The following is a 26686-nucleotide window of genomic DNA, read 5'->3' as shown; positions in this document are numbered from 1 at the left end:
CAACTCAAGACATCCTTTGGGTGTACAAGGAACAAATAATGATTCTCCATCTCTCATGGCTAGAAAACCAATATTTAAAGGGTTGAATCCGTGAACATCTTTGTACAACATTCAAGATGCGTTCGTATGCTGCAAAGTTATTCGAGACAATCAGAACCATTATGTAACACGACGAGAAAGTAACAAAAACAGATAATGGTTGTAACCTCTTTACAATTTTGGAATTTCCCCAATGATTAATTACAAATACTCTCATATGTTCATTACCTAATGACATACTCAGAAAAAGCTACCTTTTAGATGCATGCACAACAATTAGTGACTTGCTCAAAAGATCAACATTCCATTATCATTAAACATTTCAATTATTCCTTATATCGTTCATCCTCTAGCAAACTGTACTGTATCTTCTTTAATCCACCGACAAGCAAGCTGTTGAAAATTCACAAGGAAACAGATACTCAGATTTGGAGGCTTGCAGAAGGAAGAGGCAACTGAACAAGGATACCGTTAACTGCAGGATCATTATTGAAGCCTAAGATATACTTCAGCATTTCTTGCTTTGAGGAGTCTTCAGCCAAATGCACTTCATATGACTTGATCCCTACAAATTCACAGGCCTTTTTCTTGTTGGATACGTAAGCTGCAGAATCCTTCCTTTCCCCAACAAGAATAACCGCTAGTCCAGGTGTTAGTTTTGTATAGACCTCAAGATGGTAAATGCAATGGAAATTAGAGCTTAAATTATAATACAATATTGTAATTAGTGATCAAATCGCCTGTCTCTTTGCTACTACAACGCGGATCTCATGCAAAAAGGAATCAATTGAATTGTTTAGGATACCAATCTTTGGTGCACTCCGTTTGATGTAGGTGATTAAATGTTCTCAAGAACGAACCTCATTTCAAACAAGTGGTTGAAATAGCTACTAGTTGCTCTGCAAGTTATACAATGTTTAGCTATCGTTCGCGGTAGGAACACACATGTCTTCCCTCTAAAGATAGTCAAACAGCACCTATGATGAAATCTCCTTCAACCCTATTGTAACACCCCCTACTCGCTACATCTAATTATCACTATTTCATCCTTTCTTTAATTAGAACTCATTCTATAAGTAATTCCCTTTCAACCTGTAAAATAAATTCTAATTTGTCAATATAATATATATCACAAAAAATAATAGATACCACCAAAAGTTTATATTTATCCTCACTAGATATCCTCATGTACATAACCTCAAGGAAAGTAGTACCACAATTCTAAACACAAACCTGATAAGAGACTAGAATATTTAACAACCAAACAGCCAAAAACTCTGGCTTCAGATGTCACGGTTGACCCACCTAATAAGAACGACGGCACAACTCAAAGTCCAGTGTGGTTAGTCAGTGCGATCTATTCCCTGAAAAGTACGTGGCAAGGAATGAGTTGCCTACTCAATAAAATCATTCAATATATATTCACATAGACTGCAAGTCACGTACAATGAAATCACATCAGTTAACAAATATTCATTATATAGCAATAGCAGATATAAAGAATAATGCATGCCCATGACTGTACATCAACCCACGGTATAATATTTGACGCTATTGTTTATTAATTAAGGGGCCTACTTACTCTAATTGGGGTACATCGGTCAATGGTTTTGCCGGCCATCATCATCTCATCAACGTCATATCATATACAACACAGGATACCTGTTGTATGTGATATCCCCACACTCTATTACTCTAGTATGTAGCAATATCAGTACAGGACATCACAACAAACATGGTATCCCCACACCACTCCAGTGTGTAGCTAACAGTATAGAATATTCCCCGCTACCCAGAATATCCCGGTACCCTACGCGCCATAGTACCTAGCTTAATTCATATATTTTTCATATCACATCATCATCAATCGCATTTTCATAAACCATTGAATGTGTTCCCAACTAGGTAAGCATCATCTTTTATTTCAATTCACAATCATCATTCTATTCTTTATAATAATTACTTCCTCAATAATAACTCTCAATTTGATTTCACACAACAATCAATTATACGATCATCACATAATCATATCTCGCATGTCCCTACTTTACAATCACATAACACATAGTAACAATTTCACCGATATTATGGTAATCTAACAAATAATCCACAACTATATATAAACAATCAATATACGAAATCCACGTATAAATATAAAGCCATATTCACGATCACATCCAAGAAACCATATATACAATACTACATATATAGCTATATATATAAATTCAATTAGCTATACTTACCTTAAATCCCAAAATGCTTTGGTTTCACGAGGGACTGCTCAACCCTCTACTTTGTCGTCACGTTCTATAATAGAATATTATACGTATAATCAATATATTTAGAATATTATAAACTCTAAATAAAATATTATATAATGTTCGTACATTTTCCACCAATTTTTTGATATTCTATTTATATTGAAGTTCGACCTCTGTTCCATTTTATTTTAGATAACTACACTTTCTAAGCTTCTCAAACGTATATTTAATTTATCAACTAATTCATACGAATTCATTTAATCAAACCTCTTATATATTTATAACTATCGTTTTTAATACCATCCGTAAATTATATTACCATTGAAACCTCATTTTCCTTCTTTAATAACATAATATTTCTTAAATATAATTTTCGAATTATTTCTATGAATTTTCTACCAATTTATCATTGCTATATAATTTAATGAAGCAACAATATATAGAATTAAATATTTGATTAATCATTCCAATGGAATTGAGTAAATTATGTATAATAATAATTAAATCTAACAACTTTAATATTTTAATTAACTAATTATATCATTTTTATATCAAATGTGATATTTAATTCGACAATAATTTAAATAGTCAAAATCATAAAGTACTCCGATTAAATAGTACATCACTCAATATAATCAACATTTAATAAACAGAGTAATTAAATAATATAACTATACAAATTAACATAAATTAAAATCAAAATTTTGATACCTGAAATATTACGAAGTGTGTATGTATACATGTGTATTGTAATGTGTGAATGTGATTGTGCATAATATCTTATAATTGAGAAAGAGAGGAGAGAGAAGTGGGTGGGCGGTGGCCGCCACTCTCATCCACTCTCTCTTCTCTCATCATTCTATATATATATATCTATATTATTATATATATATATATAATATTATTATTATTATTTATTTATTTAATTAAATTTTTTTCATAATACCCATTACGTCCTTGTTAATTTTCTTAATTAATATAATTTGCTTTCAAATATTATAACGAACTCCAATTTAATCCATTCAAGTTTTATTATATCTCAAATTCAATCTATAATTTATTTACTAATTAAATTTAAATTTTTAAAAATTACCAATTAGTCTCCCAATTATGTGAAAAATTCAACGAGCGTCACACCTATACTAGTAGGCGTTAAAAGATTATAATAGATCAATAATTGATTAACGGAGAAGACGAGAAATCGTTTCTCTTTTAAGAGAACAAGTGCAAGAGAGGAAACAGAGAAAGATCAAGAGAGCATCAACTTGGATGTTTTATTTTCACCAGTGAATCCCCTTATTTATAGATCTCAAAATGAGGCAAAGTTCAAATTGTCTTCCTCTTCTTCAAAAGAAGAAACAAGTTGGATTCTCCTTCTTGGAAACGGATGAAATTATTTTGTTATATTATGAAAAGAAGTTCAATTTTGCTTCTTCTTCTAAAAAGACAAATCCAATTTTAATTCTCCTTTAAGAGAAAAAGTTCAACTTTGCTTTCGCTTCTCAGGAAAGCAAGTCCAACTTTGTTTCCTCTTCTCAAGAGGACAAGTTTGACTTTGCTTCCTCTTCTCGAGAGGACAAATAAAACTTTGCTTCTTTTCAAGAAAAGAAAAGTTCAGCTTATCTTCTTATTCTCAAGAGGACAAGTTCAACTTTGCTTCTTATTTTAAAAAAGACAAGTTCAACTTTACTTTTTCTTCTAAAGAAGACAAATCCAACTTTTTCTCTTCTCAAGAGGACAAATATAACTTTATTTCTTCTCAAGAAGGTAAGTTCAATTTTGTTTTCTTTTCTCAAGAGGACAAGTTCAACTTTGCTTCTTCATAAGAAGACAAGTTCAAGTTTGCTTCTTCTTCTTTATAATTAATAAAATTAATCATTTTCAAAAATTCTATCATGGAGTTATGTGTGAACCTTTAGGTTTACTACTCAGCCAGACTTGGACTTGTGCATATACAATTTAATTAGTAACTAACTTGCTCAGATTAATTTAACTATATTTAATTAATTACCCTCAATTAACTCCTTAATTAGAGGGTACCCGTTACCATGGGTGGCCACCTAACAGTAGTCTATGGCAATAGTGAATATTCTTTATGAACTTGTAAGCTGTGCATGCCGTATAGATACGGTCCCTCCATCAAGCTATCTCCCTATCAAAGTCTAGGGCATGGAATTCGTAATTAATTTCCATCCTGGACTTCGAAATCTACGTATCTATTCTATTTGTGTGTCTCCTTAATGAAATCCCTTTTCCTATTTGATTGACAGTCGTGGCCACGGACTTTTCGAGACTACACAACATAGAAAACATTGGAGATCACCATCATCTCATGCATGCTTGGAACACATCAACCTCCATGCATGCTCTGATTGCACTGATATAGGGTATTTTAGTAACCATGTATTTACATAGCCACGTCAGCCATGACCAAGATACAATCGTCTCGTACACAAGGCTACTGTGGCTCCTCAAGTCAAAGGACTAATTCCTATACTATCGTAACCAAGGAGTTCTAGACATACCGATCACGCCTCATTGGCTTCCATATGACAACTTTTACGTGTCAGTTCAGTGAACTTGATAAATTCTTATCAAGCACCCACTAAAGTGCGCAGACGTCATACGCTATTGTTTATGAAATGCAACAATCATCAAATGAACGCATCACTTAGTGCAAGTCTCTAAGAAATCATGGTCAATGCCCTATCTCGACTGGTTCATCGACTTGGAACATTTTAAATCAAACCATAGAGGTTGATTTTATGATCGTCATCCTATACGCGACCCAACACCCTAGTATCATGATCTAAAGGCTTCAACCAAATGCATACAAGTATTATATAGAGCGTAAGATGAAATCGATCATAGAATAATTCTTAATATTAACATATTTATTGAAAAAGATCATTTAGAATTAATAACAATGAACAAACAATTGACTCCACGATTACCAATTCTTTAACACCAGGGACAATTTCTATAGATTCCTTCATCCTTGATATTTCAGTAGCTATTTCCTCTCTGATTTGCTTTGCCACTGATTGATGCACATTCTCTAAGCAAGCTTCTTCGGTTGCAGGAAAACTCTATTATGAACAACAAATTGGAAGTCATTCCATGATAAGCTCGATTTTTCCTCAACAGAAGCATGCAAAAGCTCGAAGCATAACCAATCACGACCACGCGCGAAATAACATTAAGAAAAAAAGTGTTATTGGCAGAAAAACAAAATAAATTCAATAAGTGAATCGACCAAATGGATCGGACCCTTTAATGCAACGCAAAGGCAACGAGACGGCGGCCATTACTTTACAAAAGTCTTACCATTAGCTAAATATTTAGGCCATAATTTTGTTTATATTTTTACAATTAAAACATTAGTATATACAATTATATTTTCAAAAAAATGATAATAACTATTTTAAAACTATTTAATTCTATTATTTGTAACTCACTTCTAGATTATCTCATTTGATAATATTAAATAAAAATTTTAATCCTAAAACTGAAATTTTTCATCTTGTGTTTATAATTAATTATTATACTTGATGATCTTGTATATTGGAATAAATTAGTGAAAAATTAAAATATAATATATAGAGGAAATTCAATATTAAAATAAAACTAATTAGTCAAAGTCCCTTATTTTTGGATTTTTTTTTTATAAAAAGTTCTAATTAAATAAAAATGATCATGTTTTAATTTTAGCTTTTTTTTTGGGCAATTTGCTATGTCTTTAATATTAGTTATTTTTATTATATTATTTCTGTGTATGATATAGTTTTTTCTTTTACTATAATCTCCTGATGTCTTTTATTTTTTAATATGAAATAATTTTAATTATTAATTATGGACTATTATTCATCAACTTTTGATCTATATTGTTTACATTCTTCATCAAATTATTAATTTGAAATGTTATTTTTTGCCTTTATTTGTAATTTGTAATTTCATATTTTTAGTGTGATTCCTTATCTGATTCATATGAATCTAATTGGTGTTATCTATTTCTTATTCAATAATATATTATATTTTTCCAAACTAGGGTGTTCGTCGAAACTTATTTGAAACGTTGTATAAATGCTACATCTTATACGATGTTTTATGGGCTTAAAAATATTGAATTCTATTTTAGAAATAAATTCTTAGGCCTACTTTACTTAAAAGGATTGAACTTGATATCCTTGTCAATTAAGGTTTATTTTCTGTTTACTTCATTTAGCCCAAGTCCAATTTTAACGTAGTTGACCAATCATTAATTGTGATGAAGACATGATTAAAAGGGAAAAGTATTATTTTAGTCTGCTAAGTATAATTTTAATTTTAGTCCGATAACTATGTCCATTTTTTTTTAGGTCCAGTAACTTAAGAAATTGCTTACTTTTAGTCATCTGACAGATTTTCGAATAATTTTATCCCTATGCAACTTTGAACGGCAGTTTTAGTCCATATGCATTCATAAGGGTAAAATTGTCCAAAAATCTGCCAGAGGACTAAAAGTAAGCAATTCCATAGGTTACTGGACCTAAACAAAAATGGACACAGTTATCGGATAAAAATTAAAATTAAGCATACTTAGCGCACTAAAATAATACTTTTTCCTGATTAAAATTATAAAATTATCTATCTCATCTTAATCACATTATACAAAGTAAACGAGCCCTTAAAATATTTGAATAAATAAGATGTCAAAATTTACAAGATGTTAGAGTGTTTTGTATAATAAACGCTTCACGTAAAAATCATTAACTGTTAGAATTTATAGTCATATAAATAGATAGTTCTGTTTTGGGTGAAAACGCCAATTATCGGAAGGACAAAAGTAAAATCATAATTTTTTTTTTATTGAATATAATGATTAAAGAGTATAAAATATTTTTTAGAAAAGATGGGTTGCACTTTGGAAGAGCTTATAAGATCACGAACTTCTTATTTTGAAATTTTATAAACTCTATAGGAAAAAAAGAAAAGGAATATTTACGCCTGTTACTATGGGAATATATAAATTCCCCCATCTTACTATGATATTATCAAAAAAACCATTTTTTATTTTTCTGAGAAACCTAAAATAAAAAAAATATCCTCTTATTCAAATTACATCAGAAAAATAAATTTAAAAAATATTGTAAATGTCAGCTGAATTTCAAATGAGATATATTTTTCTTTCTTGAAATTTCTATAAAAATCTGAATCCACTAAAATTATTTGAACTTAATTTGGTATCAATTGTTATCATTATTTTAATGGGTCATATTTATTAATTTTAATTTATATTATCAAAAAGAATATTTTTTCTATATTTTTCTATGAAACATATTAAAATAAAAAAAAATCCCTCTATCCAATTTACATTAGAAAAATAAAAATTAAGATGGTACTGCAAATTATGTCAACATGAATTCCAGTGCGATATAAATTTTCTTCTAAATCTAAAAGCTATTCACTAAAATATAGACTTGCAAAAATAATTTCGAATACATTATTGTAAATATGTAATTTAAAACATTAAGAATAAAAACTTACCCAATAAGTAAATAAGCCAACTTAATCATATTTTATATTTAAAATTACTTAAATTATAAAAACTAATTGATGTAAAATTTGAAAGAAATTGTAAAAATTTAAAAATAAAAAGTAACTTATAATGAAAAATAATTAAGAATTTAACATAAATAGATGGACTAAAAAAATGTAAGAAATTAATGATAAAAAAGAATCATTAATAAAAAGTTAATGTAATTAACTATTTATATTTATAAAAATAAGTATATGTGGCAAATTAGATCTAACTACTAGAAACATTAGTTGATTTTTATTTTAAATAATATAATATGATTCAATCATATATTCGGAAAAAAAAAATCATCTCAATCAAACGCATTCTATCTTTCTTTTTTTTTTCAATGAGATGAGATGAAACTTTGGATATTCTAAAAATAATAATTAGTGATATTCGAATTCGTGACATGCCAAACATCTAAAAAATGAATAAACATTTAAGAATGAAATAAAAATCAAATGAGTAAAGTACTCTTTATATAAAAATATTATTCCATAACACTGAATTAAATACAACGTAATTTCAAATGTACATATACTACTTGGATATTACAAGATATTAAAATACAAATACTCGATTAGACTCAAATCATTTTACAGCTCTAAGCTCATACATACAGAGAGCTTTCGATTTTTATTAAGGTATACAACTTCATAAACACCCTAAATTACAGCAAAAGAAATAACATAGTATAAATTTTCAAGAAACTAAAGAAATTATACGAAACTCAGAACTGTTTATAGTAATTTTAAAAGGAAAAGAAAAAATAAATTCAAGATATTCGTCGTTATAAAAAGTTCTTTTAGGATTGTTGTTGTTCGGGCTCCTTCCCCTCGTCGTCGTCTTCTTTCTCCTCATTCTCTTTTGACTGCTGGGGCCCATCGGACCCGGCTTCGGCCTCGGTGGGCTCCACAGCATTCTTTTTGTTGTTGGCAGCCTTGAGGACATGTTGGTAATTTCCTTTCTCCATGAAGAGCTGCTGGAAATGATGCTTGCAGTATAGGATGCCATCTAGAGCAGCATAGGATGAGTGTGTGAGGGGGCAGCCCCCATGAGCACACTTGAAGCATGACCTGTGGAATGATTCTCCCTCCATAGTCACCTATTTTTTCACAAATTTTGTCATTGGAAAATCAATTTGGAACACTTGGTTTGAGTGAACAATTTAATCTTTTCTTGATCCGATGCTGCCACACGCCCCACATCAATTGCAGATCCAAAGAGGCATCTTTTCGTATATAAGTTCGTGAGGCTCACGAAATTAGATGGACAGTACCTCGTGCAATGAGGCGTTGATTGTCTCCTTACATAGTGCAATTGATATGGGAATGCGCAATAGCATCATCAGGATGGCAAGAAAAGAATCAAACTTCTTTATTTGGAACAATACGGTTTCAAAATTTGAGCGGGATGAGATTCTTGAATTCTGTACAAGTTACATATAATCTTTTAAAGTTATAGATAATATGTGGGGGATGACGGATAAGCCCGACCTCCTACCGGATGTTGTCTCTATACATAAACATGATTAGATTGAATCTTTACCCCTAGTACAAATTTTAGTTGATCTTTGATGAAAAAATGTATGTGATTGTTGATGAAAGATGGAAAGAAGAAACCTTTTCCAGTGGGTAGACAGTTTTGTTGCAAGCAGGGCATTTGTCTTGGGTACCAGAGAACAGGGCAGAGAGCTTGCTAGGTGTCCTTGTCTGCATACAATTTTAAACAACACATTGTCTCAATTTCAGGAAGATATGTCTTTCAGTTAACAAAAGGAGAAGACACAAACCAGTGAATTTTCCCTCTCTGACTTTGCTCCTGAAACATTCATCAAAAGCCAGGAAATAATCAGTTGAAAACTGTCTGAAGAAATAGGGAAAATTCTTAACCAATCACATGATATGATTTGTCATTTTTCTTGAAATGTGCATCAATCAGACGACAAGTGCATTATACATTGGTTCAAATGTGACGACAGCCGATTCAAGGTGTCTTTCTCTTACCAGTTTGGAAATTCTTGCTGAAGTTTCCAGACTCCTTGAAGAGCTGCTCAAAATGGGGCTTGCAGTAGAGAACTCCATCCATGGAAGAGTAGTTGCTCATCTGCCACAAATAACATTGCAAACATACATAAAGAGAAGCAAGCACCATTCTTGATATGAAAATGAAGTCACAATTCAAAGAGGGCAAAAACACAGAAAAACATGTGTGTGTGTGTGTGTGTGTGTAAAAACAGGTTTAAGAAAAACACACATACAACAAGAGTCCCTTTGCAGTGGCTGCATTTGAAGCAGGACCTATGGAAGATAGCACCATCAGCAGACAAGAGATCAACAAAATAAACAGTCTTGTCACAGGCTTTGCATTTGTCCAGAGTTCCTGTGAATGATGCCATTTTGCTCTTCTTCACCCCCTGAGAATCTCAATATTAGCACCTTCACGATTACGCGGCTCGCGCTCAAAGGGGAACGTCCGGTCTCAAAGCGTATTCGCCCCTAAATCATCCAAACTTTTTCGGCTGTTGAAACTGAACTGAAATCTCTGGTACGTAACGAGACGTGTGATTTTATACCACTCTCATGCAAACAATGCAGACTTATTCGAGCCCTCAACCGATGGAGCGAGGATGTGTGGACACGTGATTGGAGATCCCCACAACTCTTGGATTATGAATGCTGTAGGAATTAGGATGGAATCCGGTTAATGTGGAGAGAAAATGGTTTGACGACTCCTTCATTTCCTGTGTTTGTGTTAGTTATGTATGAATGGTTTGTCACTGCTTTCCCACCTCATTTCCTCTGCTTCTTTCTCGGCCTTTCCTTTCTTTCACAAAATTAAGACACGCCAAAAATTTTGCTCCTACATTGACAATTCAAGAATTATATCAATTAGTCTGTTATTTTGGTATTTGCGATTTTGGATCAGGTTTGAAATTCAGATTATTGCTTGAGGGTTAGAGAACGGGAAATCTCAAAATTAAAAGGTTCCAATTGTTAGAATCATAAAAATATAGGGAAATAACCCTAATGTGATATTGCAAATAAGTAAATTATCCCCTATAGAAAAATAAATAGCAATGTACCCTTTATAAATTGCTATATTTTTTTCTTCATAGGGGGGTGATTTACTCATTTTTAATATCACAAGGGGAGTAAATTGCTATACCCTAAAAAATACAGGATAAATTACAATAAATTTTTACAAAATTTGTCATAATTACAATTACTTCTCATTGTTTGAAAAATTATAAGTATCCTCTTAATATTCACGATTGTCTAACATTGTCTAACAAATATCCTTCATGATAATTCATTGTAAGGAGTATTTATTAGACGAACGTTAATTTCAAAAGATTATCAAACAATAAAAATATATTTATAATTATAATAAGCAATCAGGAAGCACGCTGTAATTTACCTTAAAAATATATGCAATCAGTAAAAAATGAGAGTTATCCTAGTTCATAAGTGGAAAATTTTCAAATAGAGACACTTGTAAGAGAATTTTTTTATTAAAAAAAAAATCCAATGAAGATATATAGGAGTTAGTTTCAAAATAATAATAACACAAAGATAAAGGAGAATAATAATTTGAAATATTCCTTGCAGAATTTGTGAAGTATTATTCCAGTCATATCAAAGCATAAACAATACCTCACACCACTAAAATCTCTGGCTTGAATTACTTCCATAATGTGAGTATAACGAGCTCAAAGACAAAGGACAATTAGATTATATATGATAATATTTCAATTCATCACATCATCGTATTTTAATTCAATTATACACAGTCTATGCGGATCGTAGCGCATGATAATCATCATGGTGGCAAAACCACTCTCTGACATAATACGACGTCCGATATAGTCTTCCCATGCCTGTCGATCCTTCTCGAGCAGTTGACTCCGCCGTCCAGAATGTTGCGAACGACAACATTTAGAGAGTTAATCCCTTTAACCTCATAGATCTCCACCTTAACGTGCTCGTTAACCCACTTGTCTCGTCGTTCTATATCTTTTGATCCGGGAAAAGATGAAGGGTTTAAATGAGGGGAGAGAACTTGCTTTACCCACTCTGGTGTCACAATCGTCTTAAGCCTCTCGATATCAGGGGGATAATGTGGAATGATGGAGAAGTTGACATCATTTCCTTTGTCACCAGCCCTGCTATGTGCTACATCATAGAGGGGAATCCTTTGGCCAGCGGGAGCAGCAGAGAGCCAAGTTTCTTGGGCTACTGATTCTTGGCTTGCACTGTCTACAGTTTCTCTTGGGACAGGTATCGAGTCCGATTCAAGCCAAGCATAGTTCTGCTTTGTAACCGAACGACTGGCACTCTTATCAGTTGGACTGATGATATTGTTTCGGGCCATTGAAATTTGCCAGCGCACATATTCACGTCCAACCTGTGTCATCAAAATTTGGTATTTATATGGTTCTATTTGGTGAAATCATCAATATACGACACATGATTCAGCATGAAATTTACAAGCTTAGACGCCAAACTGACTGATGTAGCCTTTAAATGATCAGACAACATGTGAATGCAGGTGAGTTACTCGAATATATTCAGGTATTTGTGAAATTGTAGAAGTAAGATGAAACCGGGTGAGAATTTTGGCAGGACCTAGAGGATTAACTACTTTCTGAGAAGAAACATACTCTCAGTGTTCTTTAGAACTAAAGTAACAATGCTCACTCCAGGCCCCTCATAGAAAAACCCAACCAATAAAACGGCGCGTACAAGTACACAAATAAATGCATACATAAAAATACATATGGAAAGTGTGTGCAGGCACACACACAAAATGTCTGTGTGTGTGTGTGTGTGGAGAGAGAGAGAGGTACCAATCCTTTTTCGAGAAAAATCTCTTTCTTGCACCCGGTGCTGCATTAAGTAAAAAATGGTAAGACAATATAAATCAACTCCAGAAAAAAAAAATGTATTAGATGAAAATCTCAATTTTAGGTAAAGCAAATATTAGGTACAGAATTACTAAATGCTTAAATGAGATGATAAATAATCACATTCAGCAAATTGAGAGCTTCATCTACAGCAAACTACATTATAATACTGGCTGAAATAAAGCAAAATTGTTAGGTAATACAAAATATAATCCAAACAACTTTAAACCACTACATTCTGTAGTATGTACAAAAGGCAATATCATTAGATGGTGCAATACTATATCTTAACACCTAACATCTCCTTCTGGACTTCAATACCTCCTGAACATGATTGGAGTTTGGGAACGAGATGAATCGATAAAATACCCTCATGAATTTTAAGCCACTTAACAACTTCTTGCAGCATGCTTAAACAACAGACAGGTGACACAATCAAAGATAAAACTTTCGATCTTTAACCAATTTAAACTAGATCATTCAACAGAAAAACCAAAGCTCAGTAATGTCATTGTTGAGTAGCCATGCCTTCATGTAGAGATGTATAACAAGTGAGAACAAGAAGACCCAATGACTATCCTTAAAACTGTAAGGATGAGAAAATAAAGACCTGATGCCACCACCACCAGCAGGACCATTGGTGTATAAAGCAGTGAACTCTTTTGTAAACTGGACTGCATGCTCCTCTTTCTCAAACAAGCCATCCATCCTTAATCTAACATCTTCACTGGGCTTTAACATTATCTCGCCAATGCACGTTGCCTTCACACTATCCAGACCAATAATGTAGGATATGATATGATTGTTTATACCAGGATATAGTTCGTCCATCCATGCCCTTACCTGATGCCCGTGAACAATAGTATCATGCCATTGAATTCAACTGCACCCTTGAAAAAGAAAGAATAGAAATGCTATTATAAGTACTAGGAGATCATTACCAAAAATTCAGCAGCTTTAGCCCGTTGTACAGATTCATAACCTCCGTAGGAGATTTCTCCCCAACCTTTCCATCCACAGTCCTGCAAAGAAGAGAAAATAAGAAACCAAATATCTAATCCTTGCCTTTGTTTTATAACAGAAATTTCTACAAGAAAGAGAAATATATAAAGATCCAAAAGGAGATGCCTGCACATAGATAGCTAACTTGATATATATATATATATATATACACACATTTTATCACATATTTGCTTTTGTTCATCATTTTGGAGGTCGAGAGAGAGTGTATACTTTTGATCCCAGCAGCAACAATTTTTGCGGTACAGATTCAGGAGAAGGCTTTGCTCCACAACAGAGAACTTTGCTGTTTGATAATGGTTGAAATGTGACATGCCGAACGTCTACAATCTGTTTATGGAACAAAGGGTTCAACTTTTGAATCCTTTAGTCTCTTTCCAGTCCTTTATTCAGGTGCAAAAGACTGTAACAAAATGCAACTGCAACCCAACTCACCACATCTGGTGTTATGTATGCACTAGGATCCCCAACTTCATAGAGCAGTTGTTGAGCACAAGTGCTAAAATCTAGAACCCCTCCGGTGCTTTCTGCTTTTGCTACACATACCTTGCCGTCAAAGGTAACTTCAGCAAAAGGAAGAGACAAATCGAGGAGATTTTGGAAAGACATGCTCCGGTATTTATCACCTAGAAGAATTGTACACAAATAATTCTTCAAAATAATTGTACAAGGATAGAAGTGTTAAATAAATACAAACTTAAATATTTGGATCAGCTTGAGCACTATGTGAAGATGAAGAAAAGATCACCTGGATGCATATAATATCCCCCTGTGAGTTGACAACCACATTCCAGAAGGTGGCCTGCCAGAGAACCTTGCGCTAGGAGCTGCAGCTCATCCCAGTTCCATCCTAATTCAAATACCTGACCAATTCAGAGGCCATTCATCAGGTGGTGGCAAGACAAACAAGTCCTTGATGCTATGGGTTTTTGAAAGAAAGGTTTTAGCGTGCAGCACACGTCTATTCAGAACCAAAGAAAAAGTTGCACAACAACATCAGGCAAAAGGGTTAACAAATGATTATTATGCTTAAAACATCTTTGTACAAACAATGCATTTTAGTAGATGAAAGGGATATATAATTTCATACCATTGGGCCTAAGAATAAAGAAGCATCGGCAACTCGAGAAGTAATTATAACATCTGGTGTGTACCTCTCGAGACATTCAACAATAGGAGCTGCTCCTAGATACACGCTAACATCCTACACAGACCAAAGGTAATCTTTAGATAGGACGCAAAGGAGGGGGTTCAAGCATCACTACAGAAATATTGACTACTCTCAATCATATCTTCATATTTATCCTGCAACCAAAAGAAGTTTACAGCTTAAAATTCCGTGTCTAATGCAAGTTATAACTCGTAATATTACATGTATCAGGACAGAGATGTTACTCACAGAGACAGTAAAGAGAGCCAAAATCTTACACCATCAACATATTTCAGTTGATTGTCCAGTCCTGGACAGGTTCAAGACAAAATCTATAGTTAGCATCACAGGAGTCCAACTTTGGATGATAGAAGATTCATTTACTACTTTCCTCTGTTAATTAAAGAATACCTATTTCTGAAACAGATGATTGATAAGCCAGGCCAACACTTATATTCATTCCCAATTTGCTTGCAATTTGTAAAACCTCTTCTTGGGCACCATATGGACTCTCTTCCAGCGAGTTGCAATACGTATGAATACATATTTATATGAGATGACGAAGTTTCAAAGTCTCAAAATTAAAAACAAAACCATTAAATAAGTAGGATAAAAATGTAAAAAGAAAGGAGATTTTGATTTTCAGACATGACCACTCAATACTCACTGGCACCCATATTGGTAATAATACGAACGCCTCTTTCCACAGCCAGAGGTAAAAGCAACTGCATCCACTCTGAAACTACATAATCACGACAAGTTTCAGCAGAGACACAATAACATCTCATTACCATTTTAATGCAACAAGCCAATCAGAATTAAATGCAATTTTAGACCATAATATTCATATTGCTATCATCATTGGTACAGAAACAAAAGGAAGCAATTATACAAACTACAAGAACCTGTAGGGATAGCGGTGACCAAGGTTGATATACTTCTATATATTAAAGTCGTATACATTTCCATAATTCCCTTCCTTCGATGTAAGTGCGTATCAATCAAGTTCTGTATCATGCTGAAAACTTATCTTACAGATTCCAACTTGCACAAATACAGAAGTTACAAATAAAGTACACCCATATGCCATACCTGTAATCCTAAACTTTAGTCCTAAGGTGTTTATTTCCTTCTCTCCTGGAGGTAAGGCCTAAGGACTATAGTTCTCTGATCATGTATTTTATCATTAAAGTCCTATATCTTCCTCCCATAAACTGATATTTTCCTTATCACGCAAATACAATCCCATATAACATTGACAAGTTGAGCAACGCAATCAACAATTTAACAACTGGAACTATCAAGTTTCCACAACATCTCACTGTTAACTTCTGAACCACAAACTAGCAATCACAAACTATAAATAAAAACAGACCAAAAACTAATTAACTGCACAGTTGCATTAAACATACTACGGGGATCGTAACCCTTGCCACCAAACTTCATAGCACTGTAACGCTCTGCCAACGTGCGTTCCGCTAAGCATTCGAGTACCAAGTAGTCCAAATCCTTCACTCTCTGAAGCAATTTGAGTGCCGCAATAGGCCGATCGCCTCCGAAACCAGCTCCGCACCCGATTACTATCTTATCTTTCCGCCTCTGCGGATTCAGCCTCTGGGATCGAAACGATAGTGGAGTTAAAACCAAACAAGCTAAAATTCGTTGACTTCATTACTTGTTAATCCAATAGCGCGATGTGCACTTACAAAATAGAGTTGAACTCACCAGCTTAATTACGCAGTCGTGAGTCTCCGGCGTCCCATTCCATGACTCTTCCATTGAACCAATAATCCAGTACCTCGACCCAGTTATGCTCAAGTGAATCAAATTAAAATGCAAAATTGGAAGCAGTTGAGATTTTACACTAAGACCATATACAGTACCTCTGCGTTTGCTCTTATCTTTTAGTTTAATATAAAATGTAACGTCATCTACGTCGTAGTCATTGGCCAAGAGTTATTTATTTTTTATTAGTAAAAAAAATAAAAAATATATTAATATAATTATTTTTAATACATTAATAATAATATGTTGAGTCGTGACTCGACATTAAAAGTTTATTTTTTTAATAAATTGAAGAAGTCGGATTCTTAATCACGATTTCATGTCGTGATTCAGAAATCACAACTTCATTCATTTTATTTTTTTTATTTTTCATTTAATTAAATTTTATATAAATTAATTATATATTATTAAGTTTTAACAACATATTAAAGTTCAAAAAATTATAATGTTAAAATTATATTAATTTAAAAATTTATAATTAAAGGTACAAATATAACACTGTAACTTTTTTGTACAATTGTAAAATATCACAACTTCAACCATTTTAAATTATAATAATTATATTAATTTAAAAATTTATAATTAAAGGTACAAATATAACACTGTAACTTTTTTGTACAATTGTAAAATATCACAACTTCAACCATTTTGTTCTTTTTCTTTTAATTTTTGTTTAATTAAATTTTATATAAATTAATTATATATAAATTAATTTTTAACAATATATTAAAGTCCAAAAAATTATAATATTAAAATTGTATTAATTAAAAATTACAATTAAGGGTACAAATGTAATAGAGTATTTTTTTTGTACAATTGTAAAAAATCACAACTTTTCAACCATTTTGTTTTTTTTTTAATTTTTGTTTAATTAAATTTTGTATAAATTAATTATATATAATTAATTTTTAATAATATATTAAAGTCCAAAAAATTATAATGTTAAAATGTATTAATTAAAAAATTTACAATTAAGGGTACAAATATAATAGAGTATTTTTTTTGTACAATTGTAAAATATCACAACTTCAACCATTTTGTTTTTTTTTTTTTTAATTTTCATTGAAAAAAATACAATGAAGTATACATTTTGCACTGGCTCCTTTTGCGCCTCATTTTCATCACCACCGAATCGACTAGATGTTGTTGCAGAACTAGATCCGACAATATTTTTTTTTATTACGTTTAATTAATTTTTCTATAAGTTAATTATATAAAATTATTTTTTTAACAACCTATTAAAATTCAAAAAATCAGTTTCTTTAATCATAATTTGTAGAACTGTATTAGTGAAGAAAATTATCAGTTCTATTTTTCTTTATTGGTAATCTACCATGGACTTCGATTTTGTATATGTTTTTCACCGCATTTCCTGGTAGAACTTTCTGGATCTAGTGAATTCTCTATCATTCTTCTTGTTCCTCCTCATTAAGAGGTTCAGGATCCGGCTTTGTGGTCTTCTTTAGAATTCCTACGGCGAAATTCTTTCTCTATATTTCCAAGATCTAAAAATACTCTTGGTTGTCACTCAAACTCTCATTCGGTATTTGGAGATAATCTTCTCTCGTTTCTAGAATTTTCATAAAGAAACTCCATCTTCGATCTTTCAGAATCTACAAGTATTTCCTGTTGTAACTTGAACTTTCGTTCAGTTCCATTTTCTTAAAGAGTCTCCTCCGTTAGTGGAAAAAATATCTAAATACAGTATAAATAAATATTTTTTCGATAAACCTAGACTCTGGTACCTATCTAGGCGGGCATGAATAAATTCTTGATTTAATAGATCATCTTGAAATTTTAAAACACATTTTACAATAGCATGAATTTCTTTGGCTACAGTTGCATAATTTAGTTGTATTGTCTTCCATTTTCCTAGACGGAACCTAACTAGGTATTCTTGTTTATTATTATCTATTTGTTTTAATATGCCCGCAAATCCTATTTCAGATACATCGGTTTCGATTATCTTTTTTCAATTAGAATTAGGTAGTGTAAGATAATTTAATGATTTAACCTTTTGTCTTATTATTCTAATTGCTTTAGTGTGCTCTTCTGTCCATTCAGTTGGATATTTCTTAAGCATATCATACAATAAAGTTGTATCTTAAGCTAGATTTTTATGGTATGGGGCTATATAATTTAAACTTTCTAAAAAATTTTCGTTTGACTTCTATCAATTATTCTATCCGGGAATTTATCAGCAAATTCTATACTCCTATTTATAGGAATAATTTCTTCTTTTTTAATATTATGTTCTAAAAATCTTACTCTGGATTGGAAAAGATCATTTTTGGTTTTGATATTACTAAACCATTTTTAATTACTAATTTCTTTAATATTTCTAAATGTTTGAAATGGCCTTCTTTATTATTACAGAAGACTATAATATTACATAGTAATAAAATTTGAAAATTGATTAAAAATATCATTAATGATATTTTGAAACATTGAAGGTGCATTCTTCAAACCAAAAGCATTACATTCCATCCGTAACGTTCAAAAGGGATTGTAAATGCAGTTGTCTATATGTCCGATTCATTTATTTGAATTTGTCAATATCTTAATAAAAGGCTGGATTGTTGAATTATCCATATTAACTAAGATAGCAAGAGAATGATATATATATATATATATATGTATATGTATATAAAGAGTATTTAAAATTACGATAAATATAAGGGGTATTTGAATAAAAATGGATTAGAGCTCATTTGGCTCATAGAGTTAAATGATAGGTATGAATAAAGTCTATGTTGTCATTGTTGTCGCTTGTTGTCGAAAGATGGCATTTTGGGCTTTCTTGTGATGCTTTTAACTGAGTTCATGCTTATTAATTTAACACTACGTAAAATGTTCTCATATTAGCTCTTTTCGAGTTTATTTATTTCGTCCTATATTTGTCATAATATTCTATAAGTTTCTGTTTATTTATTTTGCTATCTCTGGCCTTCCGCCTATATAGAAGGATCTAATGGCTAGATCGATGCTTGATGTTTATTTATTAATAAATAACAATTTTAAGAAAAAATTCAATAACTAAAACATTCACTACTCTAATTGGTAGCAGAGCAGATATTAACTGTACCAAAAATCAATAATCCCAATTAAATACTTCGAAAAGATAACTCATTCATTGTCTTCTGCAAATAGACAAAAATTAGATAAATTTAAAATCCCAAAAGCCTATATATGTAACAACAGAAAATGTATTCCCAATTTCTATTAATAAAAAATTTAACCAATGAAATAATTTTAGGAACACCTTTCCTCAAAAGATGTTCCCCATAAAAATGATTAATGAAAACGGTATAATAGGAACCTTTGAAAATGAAATAATTAAATTCAAATTTATTACTCAGCCCATAAATAGAGCTATAAATGAAATAAGAGACTTGATTATCTCTAAAACAAATCAAATTTTCTTTATAAAGAGTTATAAATGGTTGATCCTTATTTTGCAGGACTGCTTCCCCACAAGGAAGAGGAAGAAACCCCTTTAATCAAAGAGGAGGTAGGTCTCGATCAGGTGAAATTTTACATATGGGAAACAGGAAACTTATAATAGATATGTCTCTTGTATAGGAAAATACAATAAGATTTTATAGGAAACAAACGGACTCTTCAAATAGTTCGTCAAATTTAAAAAAGAACAGCATAAATCAACTCTGAAAAAAAGAATCATCATCTTCAACATCCTACACAAAAATTTTAGAAGAAGAGGATGACTTAGTAAATTATAAATTTAGTAAGCTTCGGGAAGTAATTATACTACTAGAAAATGATGATTTAAGATGGGAGACCTATGGTACCTGATGAAGAGGTATTTAGATGTAGCTGCATTCACAGTCGAATCATATAAATCAAGGGCCATTATGAATGTATTTTCAAGACCACTCAAAGTGTTGAAATTACTCACACTGGTAAAAAATTCAATTATTTAAAAATAATAATTAAAAAAGTTATCACTGCTATTGAATGAGGAATCAACCCATTGAGTGAAAAGGAATATCTTCACCTAAATGCCAAAAACCCAATAAAATCTTCCTAGTGCATGGTCATATAAGTTAATTATGTTATACAAACAATATTAAATATCAAATAATTTTAATTAAAAAATAAGCATGTGAAATGCACGGGTTAATAACTAGTACACTTTTTAAAATTATAGTTGTAATTGCAAAATACACCCCTTATTTAAGATCATATATTTGCAAATTGTATGAAGTTTATGTATAATTATATTTTTACCCCATGTGGGTGCTGACTAGTTTAGAACCGTTCTCCTTTAAAGTTTGGTGTAATTAAACTTAGAGCCATATAGTTTGAAAAATTATAATTAGTACCCTTGAGGTTTGTTTTTTTTTTTTTTACAACAAATTCATCCATTGGTTAAAATTTATTGATTTGCTGATATTAGAAAAAAAATTAAATAAAAATATATATTTACCTTTAGTTGACTTATTACTAACCTGTTGTAGATTAAGCAAATCTTTTTTAACCAATGAAATGATACCCTTATAAGGGTGACGATATATACCTCTTCACACGCATTAACGCATAAAAATGTATAAGGATAATTTGATAAAAAAAGATTTATTAACACGTAATAGGTCAATAATAAAATCAATCAAGTGTAAACATAAATTTTTATTCAGTTTTTTTATTAGTGTCGACAAGAAGTATATACAAACAAATATAAAATATTTGGTAAATTATTTAGAAAAAAATGTTGCGAAGTTTAAAAATAAAATTGTTAAAAAGGCAAGGAGTTGTCGGCTTACTTTTAAGATTTTAACATATTCTTTCAAATCAATTACGAATTTGTCAATACTAACGTTTTATAAGCTCTATGACCTTATTTTATCCAAACACTTTATAAACTTATTTTTAAAAGAACACCTAATACTTTATAAACCCTAAAAATATCTACGTATGAGAGCATAAGATCTTTTAAATAAATCTAGTCAGATACCCTCCTAGCGTTGGAAGGAGAACACCATACAACACGTATAATTAAAAATTTGTAAGTTTTATATCGAGTAGGAGGGTGTTTGGGTGAGCTTACGAGCTCTTGAAAAAATCTTATAAATACGATGCAAGGAGCTTATAAATCTTTTAAAAAGAAATAATAAGAAGTTGCCAATTTATTTATAAGATTTTAACAAATTCATTTAAATTAATTATAAACCATCTTAATCTTGGAAGAAAATCACAATACGACACACGCCCCTGAAATTATCCCGACTTTCTGAAGTATTATATATACACACTTAAAAAATGTCAATCGGACGCACAAACCATCTTTGTTTTTTTAAAACTTTAAACGTACACTTATAGAAACGTCAATATCATTACACAATTATTCATACTTTTTGACTGTCAAGAATAATTTTTATAATTACGTAAAAGATATGAATATTTTGCATAAAAAGACCATATTTCATAGTGTAAATATAATTATCCTTTAAATTATACAGTAAAACCTTTATAAATTAATACTCTATAAATTAATAAACTCTGTAAAATAATAAAATCTTCTTGTCCCCACTTGGGTCTTTGTAAAAAATTATCAAATTCGATAAGATAATAATTTTTCGAAGAATCCCTTTATAGATATTATGTCCCATTAAAACTCTAAATTAATAATTCATAAATATTACAATTATAAATATTAAATATGAAGTTTGTAATGCTTTACGCATTTGATCATTCATTAATGATTTTGCCATGCCTTTTAGATGAAAGACATGGTTGGGTGTTATGAATTATTTTATTTTCCTATTGAGATTTATATAGTATATGTTTCATTCATCATGCATGAATATATTTAATTAGCAATAATAATTTTTTAAGTGCAACGAATTAATGTAAATATGTATATTTAAGTAATTCCAATGAATTGGTACATGCGTCCATGAATATAATAGTTAATTGTATACAATGAATTCATATTATAAATGAATATATTTAATTAGTTACAAATAATTGGTCGATGCATGAATATAATCAATAAAACATATATGAATTCATTTATTTTCAATATATATGTACTAAATTTACTGAATTTAAAAAGTCTTTTTTTTTAATTAATAAAATATTAATTTATCGATATATTAATATTTTTTTAAATTAATAAAATTTTATAATTTTAAATTTATTAATTTATAGAGATTTTACTGTAGTTAATTTTTAATTGTTTAAAAAATTGGGATGGGCAAGTACAGGTACTTGTCGCTGGAAAGAGAGAGTACGACTTTAGGAGAAAACAAATATCCGCATAAATATATGTATGTAATGATGGGACGCCCTCGAGCGAACGAACGAACGGTCGAATAATTCTAGTCTCCCAAACTTCTCTCTCTTTCAACGTTCACTTTCCCTTTGTTCGAAAGTGTCAAAAATTCATCCCTCATTTCAAATTGATCCATATTCGCCCGAGTTTGTTTTTTAGGGATTCTGTTAGAGCTGTCAATCTGTAGCCTTAGATTAGTGGTGTTTTTCTTTGTAAATATAGGGGATACACGCTTAGGATTTGTACTATTTGCCAACAGTTGTAAATTTTTGATCAAGTATTTGGAATTGGGGGGTGCTGATGAGTTCGAGAGCGAGATATCCACCTCCTGGAATGGGCGGAGGCAGAGGAGGAATGAACCCAAATGCCGGACCAAACCCTAGTTTCCAACCAAGAAACCCTACGCAGCAGTATGTACAGAGGAGTCCAGCGTCGAATAATCAGAATCATCAGTTGCCTCAAAATCCTCACACCCAGCAGTGGCTGCGGAGAGCTCAGCTCTCGTCCGCCGATTCAGCCGTTGATGAGGTTGAAAAGACTGTGCAGTCAGAAGCCATAGATTCCGGGTTAGTATGTCGTTTCCTTTTTCTGTATTTTGGCACTCTGGGTTTTGGTTAATTGCCTTTTCTATTCAGAGGTCAAATAAGTATGTTTTGCATTTTCCTACAAGTCTTTTTTCATTAATGATTGTTGGTGAGTTCCACTGCAATGTTTATTTGTATCCTTTTTTCCTTTAACTCTGTCGACAAGGAGTCAGACATTGGAAGTTTAGCTTAAGAATGTTTTGGTCTTTGTTCCTTTTTTGGTGTAAGAGTGGCACTATGGATATTAGTGTCTTTCCGCTGAGCGGGAGATTGACCATTGGAAATTTGGAAGAAGGAACAATGAACTAGTTATTTCTATTGAACTTCTGGAGACATTTACCTTTATTTTTGATTTAGCAAATATAGCAACCTAAAAGTTTGTCTGCTGAATTATGCATTGGCATTTGATCTTGGAGTGTAGATAATGAGATGAGCATGTCTTTTGAATGAACCAGAAGGTTATCTTTCAAACTGATTTTTGGTTTTTGGTTCCAATTGGCATCAATTGTGTTGATTATTTCAAATTTGGGAAGACCTTTCTTGATGATGATTTGAATTTTGACAGTTTTCTTTGAGTCTTTTGTTATTCTGTTTGATGTTGACAATCTTTCAGGAACTAGAAGAGCCTCTTTTTGAGTTTATGTTTACACCTTTTCTGAGCGATGCTGAGACCTCAACCATCCTGTTTGTTTGTTTTGTCAAGAAACCCCGAATTTTAAGAGAATGACTTCAATTATAAAATGGAGCAGTTCCCTTGTAGCTGGTGTGAGCTTGTAGCATGGGCCGTGCATTCAATTAAAGGATGAACTAAAATAGCTCTCAGGATCAAACTCTTTGATATCAAATGTTTGGCAGGCAAAATCTTGTTCAACACTTTCCACTTATTTTTGTGGTTGTCTGGCAGTATCTTTATTTACTGCGTCATTATTACTTTTTGTGGTTGAACTTTATGAAACCTTTTAGACTCATTCTATCTTCTCCATCTTCATACGCTCGGCTGTAATGCTATGATTTATCACGCACATGTAACAGTAGATATTTATCATTCTTGCTTATCTCCTTGTCCAGTTCGCAAGATTGGAAGGCACGCTTAAAGTTACCACCAGCAGACACCCGTTACAAAACCGAGGTACATTAATGTGCGTCATTGTGGATTATGTAGTGAAAATTCATTTTGGTTTTTCGTTTAGTTTATGGTTGAAATTGTCTAGGGTTTTGTCTCATTAACGTTCAGGTTTGCTTGTGATAGTAAATATGGTAATTGGATGATCAATTATTAGAAAATTGATGATTTTATGCAAGGATGTTTCTGAGATGTCAGAACCTATAAGATCAAATTGGGAAAGTGATTGTTTGAGAAAATCATCGGCTAATTATGACTTAATTGTAAATATAATCATTTGAGAGGATTCAAATCAGTCACTGCCTCAGTTATTCCCTTTTATACTCGTTCTTTTCTGAGTTCTCCATTTGGTGCATTATTGTTTTCCAATCAATATGTATATGAATGTATCTGAGTTACATAACTGGGGGGTTTGTTACTTCTGTTAGCTGAGCCAAGTGTTAATGTTTTATAAATGCAGATTCTTTAAGTGGCTGTGAGAAGTAGTAATATCATGCAATGTGTGAGATCCTTTGCACCTAAGTTAGTCTGTTAGGAAAAGAGTTTAAGTGCTGATGCGCTTTTGTTTCTTAGATGATGTTTCCTGTTGCGTAATGTGTATCGACTGTGGAGCCTTAATCATGGTTTAAGCTGTTGTCTTCTTTTCATGGATGCTTGAACAGTTGTTCACTAAAGTCTAGTGTTCACCTTTCACTGAAGTCAAAGTTGAAGATATTTAATCTTGTAATGAATCTGTGAACCTCAAGCTAAGTGGCGAAACACAACTAAGTAATCGGTAAAAGTTTAATAGCATCTGGACTCTAGTTGCTGAGACAGCCAGAGTCTATTGTTGTTCGAAACCAAGGTGAAGAGAAAGATATTCATGTATTCAAAAATCAAGAAGAGTTGTTACAGTTATACAGAGCAGCAAAGCTGCTGAAACAGAGAATAAACCTGCCCAACTAATTAACTAACAATAACTAATACGAACTAACCAAAAAACGTAAAAGAAGAAAGAAAGTAAAAGTGCGAATCACAAAACACGACTTTCACGAGACTTAAACAATTTCTGTCTGCTACTCTTTTTCCTTCTGCAGCAGCTTCTTCTTCTTCCATCTTGCTTCTGTAACACGCAGCAGTGGTGAGGTTACTAATCTTAACATCCCCCCACAACTTGAACTTGGTGAACCTCAAGCTAAGTGGCGAAACACAACTAAGTAATCGGTAAAAGTTTAATAGCATCTGGACTCTAGTTGCTGAGACAGCCAGAGTCTATTGTTGTTCGAAACCAAGGTGAAGAGAAAGATATTCATGTATTCAAAAATCAAGAAGAGTTGTTACAGTTATACAGAGCAGCAAAGCTGCTGAAACAGAGAATAAACCTGCCCAACTAATTAACTAACAATAACTAATACGAACTAACCAAAAAACGTAAAAGAAGAAAGAAAGTAAAAGTGCGAATCACAAAACACGACTTTCACGAGACTTAAACAATTTCTGTCTGCTACTCTTTTTCCTTCTGCAGCAGCTTCTTCTTCTTCCATCTTGCTTCTGTAACACGCAGCAGTGGTGAGGTTACTAATCTTAACATCCCCCCACAAGTTGAACTTGGTGGTAAGGAAAACAAGTTTAACTTGGACTTCATGAACTGGGAAGCTGGAGCTGCGAGAGGTTTGGTTAGGACATATGCCACTTGACCTTTAGCACTAACATGAGTAGGAAGAACAAGACCCTGCATACTTCTCCCTTACTATGTGACAATCAATCTCAAGATGCTTAGTCCTTTCATTGGAACACGGAATTAGCATTTATGTGAACACCTTATTCTCACAAAATAGTGGAATTGGTTTGGGAACTAAAACCTTGAGGTCCTGTAGAAGATAATCGATCCAAATGAGCTCGCACATAGTGGAGGCTAGGCTACGATATTATACCTCTGCAGTTGACTTGGAAACACGAGTGTTGCCCAGAAAAATGCAAAAGCCCG

The 26686-nt window shown here is 32.0% G+C and overlaps 2 protein-coding genes and 1 pseudogene across 3 annotated transcripts; all 3 read right to left on the bottom strand.

The window, feature by feature from the left end:
• LOC105173262 overlaps positions 1-5608 on the bottom strand; it is a 12530-nt pseudogene extending 6922 nt beyond the window's left edge.
• On the bottom strand, positions 8351-10533 carry LOC105173179 (LIM domain-containing protein PLIM2c). The gene is made up of 5 exons (XM_011094852.2): positions 10121-10533; positions 9867-9966; positions 9653-9681; positions 9483-9572; positions 8351-8965 (listed from the first exon to the last, which is right to left on the bottom strand). The coding sequence occupies exons 1-5, from the start codon at positions 10256-10258 to the stop codon at positions 8666-8668; spliced, it is 657 nt and encodes a 218-aa protein (XP_011093154.1). The 5' UTR covers positions 10259-10533; the 3' UTR covers positions 8351-8665.
• Positions 11471-16826, bottom strand: LOC105173178. 2 transcript variants are annotated; one of them, XM_011094851.2, is made up of 13 exons: positions 16662-16826; positions 16349-16550; positions 15604-15678; positions 15348-15449; positions 15215-15246; positions 14877-14990; positions 14535-14649; positions 14222-14412; positions 14000-14116; positions 13708-13788; positions 13377-13609; positions 12710-12749; positions 11471-12267 (listed from the first exon to the last, which is right to left on the bottom strand). In XM_011094851.2, exons 1-13 carry the CDS (start codon positions 16713-16715, stop codon positions 11683-11685), a joined length of 1941 nt encoding a protein of 646 aa, XP_011093153.1. In that variant the 5' UTR covers positions 16716-16826; the 3' UTR covers positions 11471-11682. The 2 variants fall into 2 exon arrangements, with proteins under 2 accessions (XP_011093153.1, XP_020553638.1); XM_020697979.1 differs by lacking the exons at positions 16349-16550; positions 16662-16826 and having other exon boundaries at positions 15348-15510; positions 15604-15624.

This window comes from Sesamum indicum, linkage group LG11 (genome assembly GCF_000512975.1).
Source record: "Sesamum indicum cultivar Zhongzhi No. 13 linkage group LG11, S_indicum_v1.0, whole genome shotgun sequence".
NCBI classification, from domain to species: Eukaryota; Viridiplantae; Streptophyta; class Magnoliopsida; order Lamiales; family Pedaliaceae; genus Sesamum; species Sesamum indicum.
This window is presented reverse-complemented; position numbering and strand designations above follow the sequence as displayed.

What these genes read in the sequence shown, in the direction of transcription:
- LOC105173179 (XM_011094852.2), bottom strand. Translation starts at nt 10,258, where the DNA reads ATGGCATCATTCACAGGAACTCTGGACAAATGCAAAGCCTGTGACAAG. An exon ending in CAGCAAGAATTTCCAAACTG is followed by an intron (nt 9,682 to 9,866) that starts GTAAGAGAAAGA and finishes TGAATGTTTCAG; the next exon opens with GAGCAAAGTCAGAGAGGGAA. An exon ending in CAGAGAGGGAAAATTCACTG is followed by an intron (nt 9,573 to 9,652) that starts GTTTGTGTCTTC and finishes AATTGTATGCAG; the next exon opens with ACAAGGACACCTAGCAAGCT.
- LOC105173178 (XM_011094851.2), bottom strand. Translation starts at nt 16,715, where the DNA reads ATGGAAGAGTCATGGAATGGGACGCCGGAGACTCACGACTGCGTAATT. An exon ending in ACGACTGCGTAATTAAGCTG is followed by an intron (nt 16,551 to 16,661) that starts GTGAGTTCAACT and finishes TTTCGATCCCAG; the next exon opens with AGGCTGAATCCGCAGAGGCG. An exon ending in CATACATAACACCAGATGTG is followed by an intron (nt 14,117 to 14,221) that starts GTGAGTTGGGTT and finishes TTCCATAAACAG; the next exon opens with ATTGTAGACGTTCGGCATGT.